Here is a 15,312-nt window from a genome sequence, read left to right as displayed (position 1 = left end):
GTGCCTTGTTAGTTCCCAGTGAAGCTGCAGAATCCAGGGTTTTTTCCAGGTTTGTCTTATTTTATCAGCACCCATGTCCAGGCCCAACAGCTTGGTAGGCTGGTGAGGTCCACACACAGTCAGGTCTGGGAGATGAGGGAGGAAGCGGTGGCCTGGAACACCCCGCCTGTCTTCCATCAGCACTAGACAGCTCAGGCTATCTTGGAAACGTGTACTTGGTTAACTGCCTTCCTGTCCTCTTGTCTTTGAAAGCTGTCTCATGTTCCACAGTCAGCTTGAGGGCAAGAGTGGGATGCTGGGGACAGGTCTTCCCCGTGCTATGGGTGAGCTCCTGGCATCTGGCTCAGGAACATGTGGGTCCAGCAGGTGACTCTGAAGCTGGCTTGGCTGCCATCTCAGACAGGACGCAGGCCTGACACCCTCAGCTTTCAGCTTTGTAAACTTCCCTGGCGCTTTATAGAATCTTGTGTTTCTTCTCTTCTCAGCAGATGTCATTCAAATCACAAGAACTGTCTGGTCGAGAAAGTAATTTAAAATATTTGACCTTTTATGTTTCTTTTATTTAGAAACTGTGAGAGAAAATACCTTCAATATCTATTACGTCTAGAAGAATGTTCTTCTGAAAGTGAATGTTCTGTTTAATTCTTCTCCATGTGAGTGAGTAGCATTTGTACACTCTTCAGCTTGAAGCGGAATAGGTCCTGTTATATTCTCTTCTTTTGTCTGGGATATATTCTTTTTCCATTTGAATACAGTTTTTCAACCTTTGGGATTTTTTTTTTTCCTTTCTAGTTTTTCCTATTCACAAACATAACAGTAAGGGAAAAAATCACCCACAAGCCCGCTGAGTTTGAATCACTGGCAGCTTGCCTAGAAAAGTTTAGATGATGGGTCCTTGAATGGTGTATCTATTTCATAGGGTAAGTTTGTTGTCTATGTTTTTTTATGCTGAGGCTTTAATTCAGGTGACTGCTATCTAGACACCTGGGGTGGCGTGTTTTCTTTGGGATGCATAATACAGAAAGGCCAGGGAGCCTTTGGCTTGGACCCCAGGGAGCTATCGAAACTTTTGAAGTTTAAGTTTAGGAGTAAGAACATATCTCAGACCACCTTAGTCAGCTTTGCTAATGGGATTTAGGGCCAGGCCAGAGTGTCTTTTCCTAACTGTTCCTGAAAAGAGAGATGGTGTGAAACAAGATTCTGATAATGGTTTGTGTGAGATTTGATCATAGTCTAAAACTATCATGTCTTGAGTTGCCTTAGGATGACAGTGCAGACACCCAGTAGGAAGTACCCCATTTTTATCAGGAAAGTCAGTCACGCGAAGGGATGGTGAGGAGACGAGGGGAGAGGAGGGAGACTTGGTGCCCTTGCACCAGGGTGAGGCCTGACTCACGCTGCTTCCCCCCACAGGCCCTGCTTTGCTTGCCTGCTTTTTCCAGAGTCGATTTTGCAAGTTTCAAGACTCTGTTCCCCTCTTTGCAGAAGTGAGGAAGGCAAATACTCAGGGTTTGAACAGAGACCTGGCTGGCTCGAGGGCTGGCAGATGCGAGGGCAGGACACCTGGGATGGACTTGTAGGCTGGCCCAGGCCCAAAGGGGGCTGCCTGCTCCCAACTCTTTCACTCTGTAACCCATTTTAAAATGAGTTTTTGAATCTTGCCTCAAATTGACCTACTTGGATAAAATCAGTGCTTTTCCTAACTTGATTTTGTTTGACATGGTTCCCTCTAAGAGAATGCTAGGAATTGAAACTATTTGTATATGTTGAAATTTGTAGGGGTTCAGGAACCCATGGCAGAAACATATTTATTTACAAGTATGACTATTTTTTTTTCAAAGTAGGCAATTCTGTCTTTGTATATTTTAAGGCAAATAATCACTTCACCTCTGGTGCCTTCCATGCGTCGCATAAGCACTCTTGTCAATCATGGAATTGGAAAAAAAGATGTACATTTAGTTAAGCCAGATAACACTATTTTTATAGCATGATTTTAGATTGTGTCCTTTTAATATTGTTTTCAACAATGGTAGTTTTGAGGTTTTGGCCATTTTCTCTTTACACTTCGTATGTATTTTAAAGAAGGAAAAAACAACAAAAAAATTCCCTGGCTATTCCTCTTTCCTCTCTGCTGCTGCTTCTCCCACATCTTGTTCCTGCTTATTTAAATAGTCTGAGAGTAAGAGTATATTTCTGTGAAATAATTATAAGTCAGTATAATTGCATTGGCATTTTTTAACCACTTGCTCAGTTTGGAGCCACTGCTCACCTCAAACAGTACAAAGAAAGTGGTTCCATATTTTACAAACAAAAGAGTAGCATCAGAGCCCTGACCTGTCTTTGGGTGTAAAATGGTGAAAGGCCGGCGTCTGGCTCCTTCCCCTGTGGTTTGGGCTGGTGAACTGAGCCCAGGTGTATTCTCTGGCCTGGGCCCCTTCCAGGATCAGTGCAGGCGTCCTGCAGAGGCGCAGCCTTCCTGCCACTACAGAGTGGGAAGCTTCCCGGGGGACCTCAGCCGGCTCCGGAGCTCTCACCTTCCACTCGGATCTCGTATTGGTTCGTTGTGGATGCTCTGGCTAGGCTTGGTGGCATATTCCAGGCTTCAGGCCTGAACAAAACAGGCTGCTTGCTGTGAGGAGCTAGATGACACCAAGACACAGACATATACTCTTCAGCAGCTCCTTTCGCCTCTCCTTCCTGCAGGGCGTGAGTTATGGCTGGTCCCAAAACCCTTGAATAAACTAGCTGAGCCATTGCAAATGAAGGTACAGATGGATTGAAACATAAAATCGTAGCTTTTGATGTCCTTCTGAAGGGTCAGAATATGTAATTATTTGATAACCAAGGAAGTCAAGCCAGATGGCTAAGTAGTAACTTTCCAATATGATTTACCCGTGGTACTTCACCTGGTGGCACTTTTGGGGGGCAATATTAACAACTATCACATTTTACTTGTTAAGTCTCTTTCATTCTGGCAGTTTAAAGACACAACTGTGGGCTTTCTGAGGCAATGCCCATTGGGCAAACTTAGGTTTATGTGTTTGGTTTTTCAGCTACGGAAGCCCTGGGTGGGTGCCCCCTGGCTGGCCTGGCTCTCGGGTTCAAGTCTGTATGTCTGGAGTGGGTTGGGGCCCCAAAGCTTTGCTGCTATTGATTTGTCCCCGACAGCAGGCAAAGCCTCACATTGCCCTCAATTTTCCCCCTTTCATTTGAAGGACCAATTTTTCACGGTACTTGTCTTGATCTTTTTCATAGTGTTCAAATCTGTATTTTTGTATGTAGAGGAAAATAATTTTCTCAACACTAATCGTTAATAACTATTGTATTAAATCGTCATGAAGGAACTCTTAATAAATGGACGTGTAAGGATGTCGTTGTCTCTCCTCACTCTGGCTGGCCTCCTCTGCCCCTTAAAGGTTAAGGTTATGGATCCAGTTCCTGAAACAGGGCTGCTGTGTGGAGGTTGAACAGAGCCATGATCCTCGGTGGAACAAGGCCTCTGTGACACCAGCTTTGCCGCTTTGCCAGGGCTGACAAGGTGGAACGTAAATTCCACCAGGGGCCTCTCCGCTCCTGCACACCCAGCTTTCATATGCATTTTCAGCACATGTGGTGTGTGACAGTTTGGGTGGAATGTCTTGTCTTTTCCCATCAGCCTGGACAAGAACGCTGACCTGGGTCCTCCAGGGCTGCAGTTCTCTGGGCTGTTAGAGAGCCCCAGGGTTCCCGCTGCCTGAGGCTGCTGTGAGACACTATCCTGATGTGTAAGTGAGAGGGCCCTGGGCCAGTTACCCGACCTTTGTCTCAGTTTCTTTGTTTGTAAAACAGGATAGTGTGAGAACTAGAGCCAGGGTCCCCAACCCCTGGGCAGTGGACTGGTACCATGGGGCCTGTTAGGAGCCAGGCTGCACAGCAGGAGGTGAGTGGCAAGCAACTGAGCTCCACGTCCTGTCAGCCCGGCAGTGGGATTAGGTTCTCATAGGAACACGAATCCTGTTGTAAACTGTGCATGCTGTGGATCTAGGTTGTGTGCTCCTTATGAACATCTAATGCTTGATGATGTGAGATGGAACAGTTTCATCCTGAAACCATCCCCTCCCACCCTCACCCCAACCTACCCCCCAATCCCCAGTCCGTGGAAAAACTGTCTTCCACGAAACTGGTCCCTGGTGCCAAAAAGGTTAGGGACCACTGAAATAAAGGATTAAATGGTAGTCAGATTTCATGTGTATTTTTGCTAACACTGAAAACTGACAGGATCCACACTGGCCTTACCAGCTTGTACTGAAGCCTGACGTGATACCCAACAGTATTACTCCAGTTTTTTCAAACACACACTCCAAGCAAGTGGTCAGTCTGGCTTAATTCATTATGGCTTTTTTTCAGGGTAAGAGATTCACATGCAAGAGAATAAGGCTACAGATGCTCCAAACATGGGTCCAGAACTCTGGCTCTTTTGTGAGGCCTAGAGTCACAGAGAATGCCATCTGTTAAGAAGCTGCTTTTGTATAAAAAATATATAAAAAGTTACAAAATTCCATCAAAGACAGATACACAGTATAAGTCGTTAGGTGAACACAGAAGGCTGGTCTCATCTCCCGCAGTGGCCCATAGACCTGCCCTGGGGTCTGGAAGTTCACTGTCCTGAGGGTCCAGGAACTCCTGCCTGCTGCCTGGGCTTAGGAAGAAGAAGGGTTTGGCTGGGCCCGCCCAGCTCCCTGTGACACTGTCACTGTGACGTCACTGTTGTACCCTCTGTCTTCTGGTCCAGTCAGTCTATGAGCTCTTCTTTGAAACAGTCTTAGACCCAGAATGGTCATCTCACCCCCAGAAAACATGGTTTCCAAGGGTGGGAGGTGTCAGTTATGGGTGCGGAGCCCCACTCTCCTGAGCGACAAGGCAAAGGTCAGTTTCTCCCTGCTTCACGAATGAAGAGGGAACTGGTGCTCCTTGAACCAAAGATTCTTGGAAGGGTCATTGTCACCAAAGTGCCTGGCGTGGGCAGGAGCACCAAGTGCAGACAAACCCAGCGGGGCCTGGCGGGGCAGCCCTGTCACGGTTTCTGTCTTTGTTCCTGTTAGTGAAACAGAAGACCCCCGACCCCCACCACCTAGCAGCTTGGAACGCCTGCTGCCCAGGTGGAGACAAGGCTCTGCTTTGTCTCCTTGTGCTGGTTTTTGGCAGAGAGGTTAAAGGGCTGAAGGCTTGTGGGACAGAAATGGGGAGAAGGGGTGGGACACCCAAGATGCCCTCACACGCAGCATGGTCAACAGTGCTGAGCTGAGGGGCAAGCCTGGTAGGCTGGGCTCAGGCAGAACCTGAAGCTGTGGAGGGCCTGCTGTGTCTGCAGCCCCCTCTGCAACTCAGAAGTCCAGGCCTCCCCTCCAACGCCAGTGTCCCCTGTGAGGCGCAGGAGTGGAGGCCTGTGTGGCTCAGGTTGCCAGGGCACCCGCCAGGCCTTCAGTCAGAGTCCGAGTCGGAATTCTCTTCTGAAAGGAAAGCAGAGAGGATGCTTGGCAGGAGGCTCAGGGCAGTGGTGCCCGGGAATGGTCTCTGGGGAAGCACAGTTGGGTTGCTGGCAGGAGCCTGGGTGCAGGCCGCTCACAGCTGACGCTACCATTCCCAGTGATCGCTGGCATCAGGGCAGGCCCCAGGCCTGAGGCCTTCCAGAGGCAGCAGCCACTTTGGTTTTTTTTTTTTTTTTTTTTTTTTTGAGATAGAGTCTTGCTCATCACCCAGGCTGGAGTGCAATGGCACGATCTCGGCTCACTGCAACTTCCACCTTCCCGGGTTCAAGCGATTCTCCTGCTTCAGCCTCCGGTAGCTGGGATTATAAGCGTGCGCCACCACGCCCGGCTAATTTTTGTATTTTTAGTAGAGATGGGGTTTCACCATATTGGTCAGGCTGGTCTTGAACTCCTGAACTCAGGTGATCTATCTGCCTCGGCCTCCCAAAGTGCTGGGGTAACAGGCGTGAGCCACCGCGCCCGGCCACAGCAGCCACTTGCACCTCCAGGGTGTGGGTACGGGTGCAGGTGGGGGTGTTTCCACCCCAAGACTGAAGCCCAGGTACCCCTTCCTCAGGCCCAGCCCCTCCCGAGTCTCCCTGGGCTGTTCTCAGCTGGGCGGGTCAGGGCTGTACCTCTGCATCCCAGCTCTATCCCCACCCCCAGGTTCAGCAGGACAAGGTAAGGATGATGATTTTCTTGTCCCCCAAACTAAATATCCTGGAAAATCAGCAAGCCTCTTTTTAGCCATTTTATATCTTCAATCCCCTTTCCCAATCCTTGTTTAATATTGTAATCAGAAACAATTTTATAATGGTAAGGGCCTGCCTATGAGGTGTGCCTCGAGGGTTCCTGAAATCCCAATACTGAAGGGAGCTCTGTAGAGCCTTCTGGAACCTCCACCCCAGAAGGAAAAGCACCAGAGTCACTAACCCCCCACTCCGCCCCAGTGCTGGTTGCTACTTCCTGATGTTCATCCCCTCCCTGGCCAGCCTCTGTCTCTCAGAACCCCAGTCAGTCCCCACGCTGTCACTGGCTCATGGCCGGGCCCAGGGCTTGGGTGTGGGCGGCCTAGTCCCTAAACCCCAGCTCTGCCCCTTACTCGGTGGGCTGCACTCCTCAGATTTTGTGGGGTTTGCTATATTCCTGGCTGCACTCCTCAGATTTTGTGGGGTTTGCTATATTCAATTTTTTGTTTCCCCCCCGAGATGGAGTCGCGCTCTGTTGCCCAGGCTGGAGTGCAATGTTGTGATCTCAAGTCACTGCAACCTCCGCCTCCCAAAATCAGGCGATTATCCTGCCTCAACCTCCCAAGTAGCTGGGATTACAGGTGGGCACCACCATGCTCGGCTAATTTTTGTATTTTTAGTAGAGATGGGGTTTCACCATGTTGGCCAGGCTAGTCTCAAACTCCTGACCTCAAGTGATCCACCCACCTCGGCCTCCCAAAGTGTTGAGATGACAGGCATGAGCCACTGTGCTTGGCCGCTACATTCAATTCTAACATACAAGTCAGGAATAATTTTACAGCAAAATAATTGTTACATATGTGAAACTCTTCAAATAGTAAAAAAAGAAAAAAAAAAAAACCTCCCAAGTTTCCACTGACGTTTACTAATTGTTCCCTGGGCTGGCTGGCTGGGATCACTTGCTGTGGGCAACTGGGAGCAGGCTGCAGAGCCAGAGGAAACCGCCTGGGAGCTCTAACCTAGTATTTGCCAAGGGATGGAATGGGATGAGTGGCATTCATTTTGAGCAAAAGGACAGTTTCTGGGATTCACAAATCCCCATGGCCCCAGCACCTGGCTATTAGGAAACTAGTGTCTCTTAAGCCTGGTTCTGCCTGGGGAAGATCCCACCCACAGGTTGGGGCCTGCAGGCCCTTCCAGAGCTGCCCTTGTCTACCTGCCCAGCCACAGGCACTGCCAGCACAGGGGCACATCCGCCTGGTCCAGAGAAGCATCTCCCGGGCAGAAGCACCTGCTGTCTCTGCTCTCAGTTTTCTTCCCGCACCAGCTGGTCTCTTCTGCCTGCACCCTCCTCTACCGCCATCCATCAAGACCCAGCTCTAGCGTCCCCTCTGGAGCCTCAGGCTGGCTGGCACTCAGTGTGGGCCTGCTTTCAGCTACTGTATCCCTACTTCTGTCAGCTCCTGTTTTACTGTTGTCATTGCTGTCCCATCTGGCCCCTCCCCTGGTATGGGACACATCATGTGTCCGTTGCCATGGTTTCTGGGTCTGACTGCTCTCTGGCCTCTGAGCTCCCCAGGACAGGCCTGGATGGGTAAGACAGCAGAGGGGCTGGGTTGGGGGGGTGGCCACTCTGGATCCCAGGTGGACAGGTGCCCTGAGAGTGACTGGCTGCCCAGGGGGGTCGTCCAGGGAGACTTGGCTCAGCCATGCCCACTGCTTGCCCTTCCTAAAAAGGCTGGGGTGAGGGGCACAAGGGGAATGAAACTGGCTTTGGATCAGTGCTGCATGAGAGTAGGTGAGAATGGGCTGTAAAAACACTGCCATGGGGAGAGAGGAAATGATCCCACCCCAGCCTCAAACTAGCCGGCCATCCCCAAGGGAGGACAGGCCCCTGTTGCAGCACTGCTGGGGTGTTCAGGCCGGCCGCTCACCTTCTGTCTTGTGGGCTGTGGTCTCATCTGCAGAGTCCCCTTGTTTGAGGAATTTGGCCACGTCGTTAAAGATCAGGTAGAAATCAATTGCAAACACGATGGTAGCAAAGAAGCCAAATACCTGTGGACAGGGTGGATGGGACGTATCACAGCGCTGACTCCCTGCTCCGGGAGGGCTGCCCCAGCCTTGTGGCCCATTTCAGACCTGCTTGGACAGACAGCCCGAGTGACAGGCACAGACCCCTCTGAGTAACAGAAGTGGGAAAATGAGCTGTGAACTTGGTTTGACAAACAGCCTTTCAAAACTCCGGGTAGAGTCAATCTCTAATGAGAGGACTTTGGAATCATCATCGGGACCCACATGAGACCCCAGGGGGGCCCCAGCAGGGAAAGGCTCTGCCCCAGGTCCCACCCTAAGTGAGCAGCTAGAGTGGCATCTGCAGTTTCCGGAGGGGTGGGGCGGCTGCTCACCCCAGCGGCTTTGGAAGCCCCATCCGAGTACTTGGCGACGGCCGTGATGGAGATGGCAAAGTAGATGAGGGCTGCGGTGACACAGCGCAGGAAGTCCTGGGGAGAGAGGGACACCATCATGCTGCCTGGAGCCCCCTGGAGCTGAGCACAGCATGGGGAGGAGGCCTGGCAGCCTGGTCTTGTTCTCAGCCCCAGGCCTAGCACCTGAGGGCTCCTACCCCATCCTGGCCCTACCCACATGCCTAGGCCCTTGTCCCACCCGCCAGGTGCCTCTGCTGCCCTGCCAGCAGCTGACACTGCCCTATCCCAGGTCCAGCGGGGCTGCTGTCCTAAGCTCTGGACAAAAAACTCTGGGTCAGGCTGCAGCCTGCCCTGCGACGCAGTGGAAGCAGAAGTTGGAAACACCTCCACCTGCTCCCTTGCTGTTCTCCAATGGGGAGATCTGTTTCTGCGCCTCGGCTTTGCCACACTCTTGTGGCCGATCCATTTATGGAGCACAGTTTCTGCTGACCTGTCCTTAAGATGGGGACACTTGGGAGGTGCAGCCCTCCTGAGGCAGCAGATGCTGGATATGAAGTCAAGAGACAAGGGTTAAAGTCCAGCCTTTGCTGCCCTTTCTCTAGGACACATTTCATTCAGCGAAGTCCACTGGGGTCTGGGCCCTCACAGGTGACAAAACGAGGTCAGGGTTGCCGATGGCTGAGGTCTGGGTAAGCCCTGCAAGTCCTCAGTTAACCTGTCCTGCCCGCGTGGAAATGGCTTGAATTCCTGTGGTGGCAGCTCATTCCTGCAAGCCCCGTGGGGAGCACCAGCGCCACCTGGTGGCCAGAGACCCCTCTCCGGGTTCCCTGCCTCAAAGACGTGCTCTAGAAGCACCAGAGCCCACTTCAGATCACAGGGCTGCTGAGGAATGGAGCTGGGATGATCTGAAGCTTGGTCTCTCCATCCAGTTCTAACCAACTGCAAACTCCAGCACACTGGAGAAAGGATAAGGGCCCAAGTGCATGACTCCAGACTCCTCATTTGGTCGCTTTGTGCAGGGTACCCCTCCCTCCTGGGGCCCCTGTCCTCACCATCATGGGCCAGCACAAGCCCTGCCACTTGTCATTCAGCTGCATGGCATCAGCAAAGAGGAAGAACAAGGCCAGCAGGAACTCCAGTAGAGGTGCTGTGAGGAAGGCAGATGCTGAGGATGCCACATAGCAGATAAAAGTGATGAACGAGAGACCCTGCAGGGAAGGAGTTTGAGGTAAAGTCAGAGCCTTTTCATGCTCCTTGCCCAGTGCTCCTCTGAGCCAGGCCCTGTGGTCAGGATAGAGGAGGCTCCAGCAGGGGAAGCCAACTGCTCACAGTCCCACAGCTGGGAAGTGGCAGAGCCAGATTAGAATCCCAGGCCAAGCGCAGTGGCTCACGCCTGTAATCCCAGCACTTTGGGAGACCAAGGCAGGTGGATTGCTTGAGCCCAGAAATTTGACCCCCGCTTGGGTAACATGGCAAAACCTCATCTCTGCAAAATATACAAAAATTAGCTGGGCGTGGTGGTGTGTGCCTGTAATCCCAGCTACTGGGGAGGCTGAGGTGGGAGCATCACCTGAGCCCGGGGAGGTTGAGGCTGCAGTGAGGTGTGATCAGGCCACTGCACTCCATCCTGGGTGAGAGAGTGAGAGACTCTGTCCGCCCCCCCTGCTGAAAAAAAAGAACCCCAGCATGGCCCAGGCCCACGCCTATGCTGCCTCCCAGTCCTGGGCATGACCCTAAGTCCTCACCTCACCCCACCCCAGCTCCCTACCGGGACCGAGTCAGAAAGCCCCAGCCTCCCAAGCACATCCACTCCACTCTGCCCTGTGGAGGGAAATCAAAGTTAGGAACCAGTTTCCAAAAAGTAACACCCAACACTGAAGACGTGCGCTTGTCACTGAATGTAAATTTCACCTTGAAAACAAAAAACAAGTCTTGAATCTTAGTTAATGATATGCATGCTGAAGTGTTCAGAGTTGAAATGTCCTGATGTCTGCAATTTATTTTGTGTTAAAAGATAAAATGGATTGATGGACAGATAGATAAAGCAAAAAAACCTTTTAGCATTTTAATGTACTTGCAAATTTTCATAATAATAAGGAACATCCAAGAGAGGGTGCTTTGGCACTGACCTCAGGCCCTGCTGCCTTATTCACACAGGGCCAGCTGTACTTGAACTATAAGAATCAATAAATGTTTACTGCGGTCTTGCCCACAACTCTGTAGGTGGGAAGAGCTGCTGCAGGAGGATGTCCAGCCCTGGTAAGTCCTGCAGCTTAGGTGCGCTGCAGAGCAGGCCAAGGTGACCTGTTGGCCAGCCTGGGGCTCCACAGTGCCTGGTGCCCTGAGGCTCACGGGCATCTCCTCTGACCCTCACATCCACCCATGAGCACAGCCCCACTTTACAGATGAGAAGACTCTGTTACATGGCTAATCAGAGGCTACTAGAATTTGAACCCAGGACTGGCCGACCCCCCAGATAGAGTTCTCTTACCAACCTCCCGCTGCCCTCAAGATGGGGTCTTGCTCTGTCTCCCAGGCTGGAGTGCAGTGGCACAATCTCAGTTCACTGCAACCTCCACCTCCCGGGTTTAAGCGATTCTTCCGCCTCAGCCTTCCGGAGTAGTTGGGATTACAGGCGACCGCCACCACACCCAGCTAATTTTTGTATTTTTAGTAGAGACAGGGTTTCACCATGCTGGCCAGGCTGGTCTCGAATTCCTGACCTCAGGTGATGCACCCACCTCGGCCTCCTAAAGTGTCGGGATTACAAGTGTGAGCCACCGCACCCGTCCCAGACAGAGTTCTTAAGCAACTTGGCCCTGTGGGTGTTGGGGAGGCCATCTGTCCTGGTTTCTGTCACTGTGGCTGCGTTTGAACACGTCCATGGCTGAGTAGCTTCTAGTGGGTGCTGGAGGCCCCATGGGGACACCCAGATGCCTCACAGGAAGCACTGTGGCTGCTTCAGACAAATGAACTGCAGGGATCCCAGGGGGTCCCCAGGGCACCCCCATTCGCTCTGCACATGGCCTTGGGTGCAGCTGAGCCCCCTTTGGACAGATAGACTAAGGCATAGACAGGGGCTGGGAGGCTGCTGGGGCCTCCCAGGAAGGCCTTCCGTGGGACCGACCCAGCCCTGGCCCTCCCCTTCCTGTCTCCTATGCCCAGGCCCCAAAGCCTAATTCTGGGGATTCCCCTCTCAATTCCTGTTTTCTCATCCCGCGATTTCTGGGGCCACTTCCTCTCTCTGTTTCTGTCCATGTCAGCCTCTGCACTTGCTTGGCCTGGGGGTGGGAGTGAGGGGACTAGGGAGGCAGGAGTGCCCTCAGCGGCTCCTGTGAACCCTCAGTGCCGACCATTCACCCTTCCTTATCCTCCCTGGCCTGGATTCCTGACATCTGCTGGGCCCAGGGTGGCCTCTATGCTCCTGCTGGGCATATGCCTCCCCCCATGAGGTGGTCCTGGGTGAGGATGGGGGGCGGTTCAAGTCCCTCAGGGGACGGTGGATTCGAGGCTTCTCCCCTCAAGTGGCTCCCAGTGGTCTCCAGGGTGGGGCTGGGAGTGTGGACTTGGTGTCTCACTTGGGCGTTGGGCAGGTGGCCTCTGGGCTGACCGCGGGAGAGGCTGCAGGACCACCTTCTACCCTCTGCCCTGAGCGACCAGAGAGAGGTCCCGGAGCAGAATCCCCCTTCCTCCTGCCCCCACCCTCCCACCCGCTCTCACTGGGCCCCTCAGTTGAGCCACCTGTCAAATTAGGCGCCTGAGCGCTCTCATCTGTAAAGTGGGGACGTGGGCAGGAAGGGCCAAGTCGCTGGGATCTAAGCAACAAGTGGCCGCCGCCGTGCGCATCCCCCTGCCTCTGGTCCGGCCTCTCCCTCACCAACCCCGGCGGCCCAGCGCCACCACCACCCCACGGAGAACAGTGCGGGCGCCTACGATGTCCAGAGGACAAAGAATCCCCACCGGCCGGGGTAGGGACGAGCGCGGAGTAGGAAGGAGCCCGGCCGCGGAGGGGAGGAGGGCGATGAAGTCACCGCGGGGCCGCCTCACCCAGTCCCGGGGGTGGGGGTGTCCCTCCCACTCCGCACGGCCCCCGCCCGCTCGGCCCCGCCTCCGCCCCTCAAGTCGAGGCCCCGGCCCGCCCTCCCCGCGCGCAGGAAAGCGGACCCCGCCGCGGCCCGGGAGTCCAGGAGGACCGAGCGGCCCGAGTCCCCGGGGCCCAGAGAGGGCGGGAACGCCCGGGTCACACAGCGGGACCCACCTCCCCGGGCCCCGCCCGCTTCCCAAGGCCCCCAGCTCTGGACTCGCGGGGACAGCACCGCGGATGGCCTGGGCTCTGGCCCCGCCCCGCCGTCCAAAGTTTGGGGACCTCGGCCCAACTTCGCCGGGCGCCCAAGAGAAATCGGCCGAGGCGGCGCGGGGAGGGGGGGTATCGGAGTACAGCGGCCGCCCCCGGACCCCACCCGCGCCCCAACGTCCTCCTCCAAAAGGAGCCGCGCAGTCTCAGCGGGCGGCCGAGGGTCCCGCCGCACTCACCGACTCGGCCAGCAGGAGGCGGCCTTTGAGAGAGCAGAGGAAAGCGCGCGCCGGCAGTAGGGCGCGGAGCCCGGGGACAGCGGGGCCGGGACGGGAGCCGCCGGCGGGCTCGGGGTCCGGGTCGGGGTCGGGGTCTGGGGGCCACATGGCAGCGGCGGCGGCACGGCCGGGGCTCGGCCTGGAACCCCTCTTCTCACGCCCGGAGGGAAGCGGAAACCCGGGCTGTGCGGAAGGAGGGTAGGCGACACTGCCTAGCGCAGGGGCGCATCCCCCGCCGCCCCGCCCCGCCCCGCCCCCACCCGCTCCTCCGGCCCGCCCCTCCCCCTCGGACCCCAGCGGCGGGGGATGCTGGGTCAGACCCGCCCGCGCCTGGGCCTGGGGCCTCTGCAGACTCCGCCTTCTCCCTCATCCTGGTTCGGGCCGCTGGAGGCTTCCCGATCACCGCCGCGGCACCCGTTCGGAGCTCCCACCCGTCTGCCCCTATCCACAAGGGCTGTCTATACTCGCTGTCTCTGGTCTAACTTCCTGCCCGTGCGCGTGTCTGGAATCCGGGAACCCAGGGGTCTAAACAGCAAAGACCCCGGCCGTGATGTCAGCTCCGCACCCCATGTCCTCTCTATTTCTTGGGGGCCGGAGTTTTCTTGCGACTTCCTTGGCCACCCCTCCAGTCCTCGGCCAGCCCCACCCTCCTCCAGGGCCTCTTTGTTGGCTGTTCCAGGCCTCGGTCCTGCACCCGCCTCCCCCAACCCATTCTTGGAGGACTCTCAGACCTGCAAGCGCAGCTCCAGGCACACACCCAGACACACACACGCGCGCAAACACACACGCACACACACACAGGCAGGCACATCTGCAGGACTTCCTGACCTGCAGTCCCCCAACCCCAACACATCTCTCTCTCTCACATACACACACACACACACACACGCCACGCTCATGCGTGCACGTCTGGAGAGTGTCTGGAGTTCAGCATGATCAAGACCCAGCTTGCTGTGCCTCTGTAAAGGGCACTGCCCCCTCCTTTCCTTCCACCCGACTAGCAGAGACCTGCAGATTGTCCTTGTCCGTCTTCACCGGCAGTCTGTAACCAAGGTCCTCCCACTTTCACCTCCTGTAGCTTTCTCTGATCTCTGTCCACTTCTCACCACCACTAGATCCGAAACCATTCCTGCCCGCTACCTGCTGAACTGCTGTGATGGTGTCTTTAAGAGGCCCTTAGGTTTTCTCTCTCAGCAGCCGGGAGAGAGCTTGTACCACAGTACTGTGCACCCTTGATATAATTAACTCCATCTTAGAAAGACTTCATTTTATATTTCATAGGGTGCTTTGTCAACAAGGACAAGATGTTTTGTTTAATAAAGAATAGAAGGTCAGGTGCTGTGGCTCATGCCTGTAATCCCAGCACGTTGGGAGGCTGAGGTGGGTGGATCACGAGGTCAGGAGTTCGAGATCAGCCTGGCCAATACAGTGAAACCCCATCTCTACTATAAATAGAAAAATTAGCTGGGTGTGGTGGCACATGCCTGTAATCTCAGCTATTCGGGAGGCTGAGGCACAAGAATCGCTTGAACCCGGGAGGCATAGGTTGCAGTGAGCCGAAATCACACCACTGCACTCCAGCCTGGGCGACAGAACAACACTCCATCTCAATAAATAAATAAATAAATAAATAAATAAAGACTGCATCCAATGAAGCACACTGTTCCACTCTCATTTCTCACCAGAGCACTCTGTGAGTACAAAACAGCAGCCCAGCAGCCTTAACTGACAACCATCCCACTGCCATACTTGATAAGAACTCTGCATCTGCCTCCCAAGGCTCTGCCCCTCAAAGACTGCAAGACCCTCAAGCCCAGACCAGGATTCCTTTTGTCTTCTTCCTTCCCCTGGGGCTGGTTCCTTAACCATTTCTCCTATCTCTTTTTCTCTTCATGCTAAATGCTACTTTGTTTGCTGTGGAATGTTTAATCTATAACATTTACTTGTGGATTAAGTATACTATTAGGTATGGTTTGCAATATTGACTGACTGACTTGTATAGTGGCTTGAGCCCGTGTGCTAACTACTGAGTGAACAGGAAGTACTAAGGAAAATTGGCTCCTTGGGTCTGGGCATGGTGGCCCTTGCCTATAATTCCAGCATTTTGGGAGGCTGAAG

General features: G+C 54.1%; 2 protein-coding genes across 8 annotated transcripts in view; one reads left to right on the top strand and one right to left on the bottom strand.

Annotated features, from left to right (window-relative positions):
- The window catches only part of CMTM4 (CKLF like MARVEL transmembrane domain containing 4), an 81,315-nt gene extending 77,946 nt beyond the window's left edge, over positions 1–3,369 (top strand). Inside the window, exon 5 of the mRNA XM_077984128.1 lies at positions 793–3,369. Within this exon, the coding sequence (XP_077840254.1) occupies positions 793–814 (22 nt within the window). The 3' untranslated portion in view covers positions 815–3,369. The remainder of the gene's footprint in view (positions 1–792) is intronic.
- Positions 3,370–4,351: 982 nt separating this feature from the next.
- CMTM3 (CKLF like MARVEL transmembrane domain containing 3) lies at positions 4,352–14,116 on the bottom strand. 7 transcript variants are annotated; one of them, XM_077984125.1, is made up of 6 exons: positions 13,553–14,116; positions 13,156–13,377; positions 9,675–9,830; positions 8,602–8,697; positions 8,131–8,251; positions 4,352–5,489 (listed from the first exon to the last, which is right to left on the bottom strand). In XM_077984125.1, exons 1-6 carry the CDS (start codon positions 13,562–13,564, stop codon positions 5,461–5,463), a joined length of 636 nt encoding a protein of 211 aa, XP_077840251.1. In that variant the 5' UTR covers positions 13,565–14,116; the 3' UTR covers positions 4,352–5,460. The 7 variants fall into 7 exon arrangements, 4 of the variants coding, with proteins under 4 accessions (XP_077840251.1, XP_077840253.1, XP_001084230.2 ...); XM_077984127.1 differs by having other exon boundaries at positions 13,626–14,116; XM_001084230.5 differs by having other exon boundaries at positions 13,659–14,116.
- Between the last annotated feature and the right edge of the window lie 1,196 nt (positions 14,117–15,312).

This window comes from Macaca mulatta, chromosome 20 (assembly GCF_049350105.2).
Source record: "Macaca mulatta isolate MMU2019108-1 chromosome 20, T2T-MMU8v2.0, whole genome shotgun sequence".
Classification (NCBI taxonomy): Eukaryota; Metazoa; Chordata; class Mammalia; order Primates; family Cercopithecidae; genus Macaca; species Macaca mulatta.
Note: the sequence above shows the minus strand (reverse complement) of the source record. Positions and strands in the feature narration are given on the sequence as shown.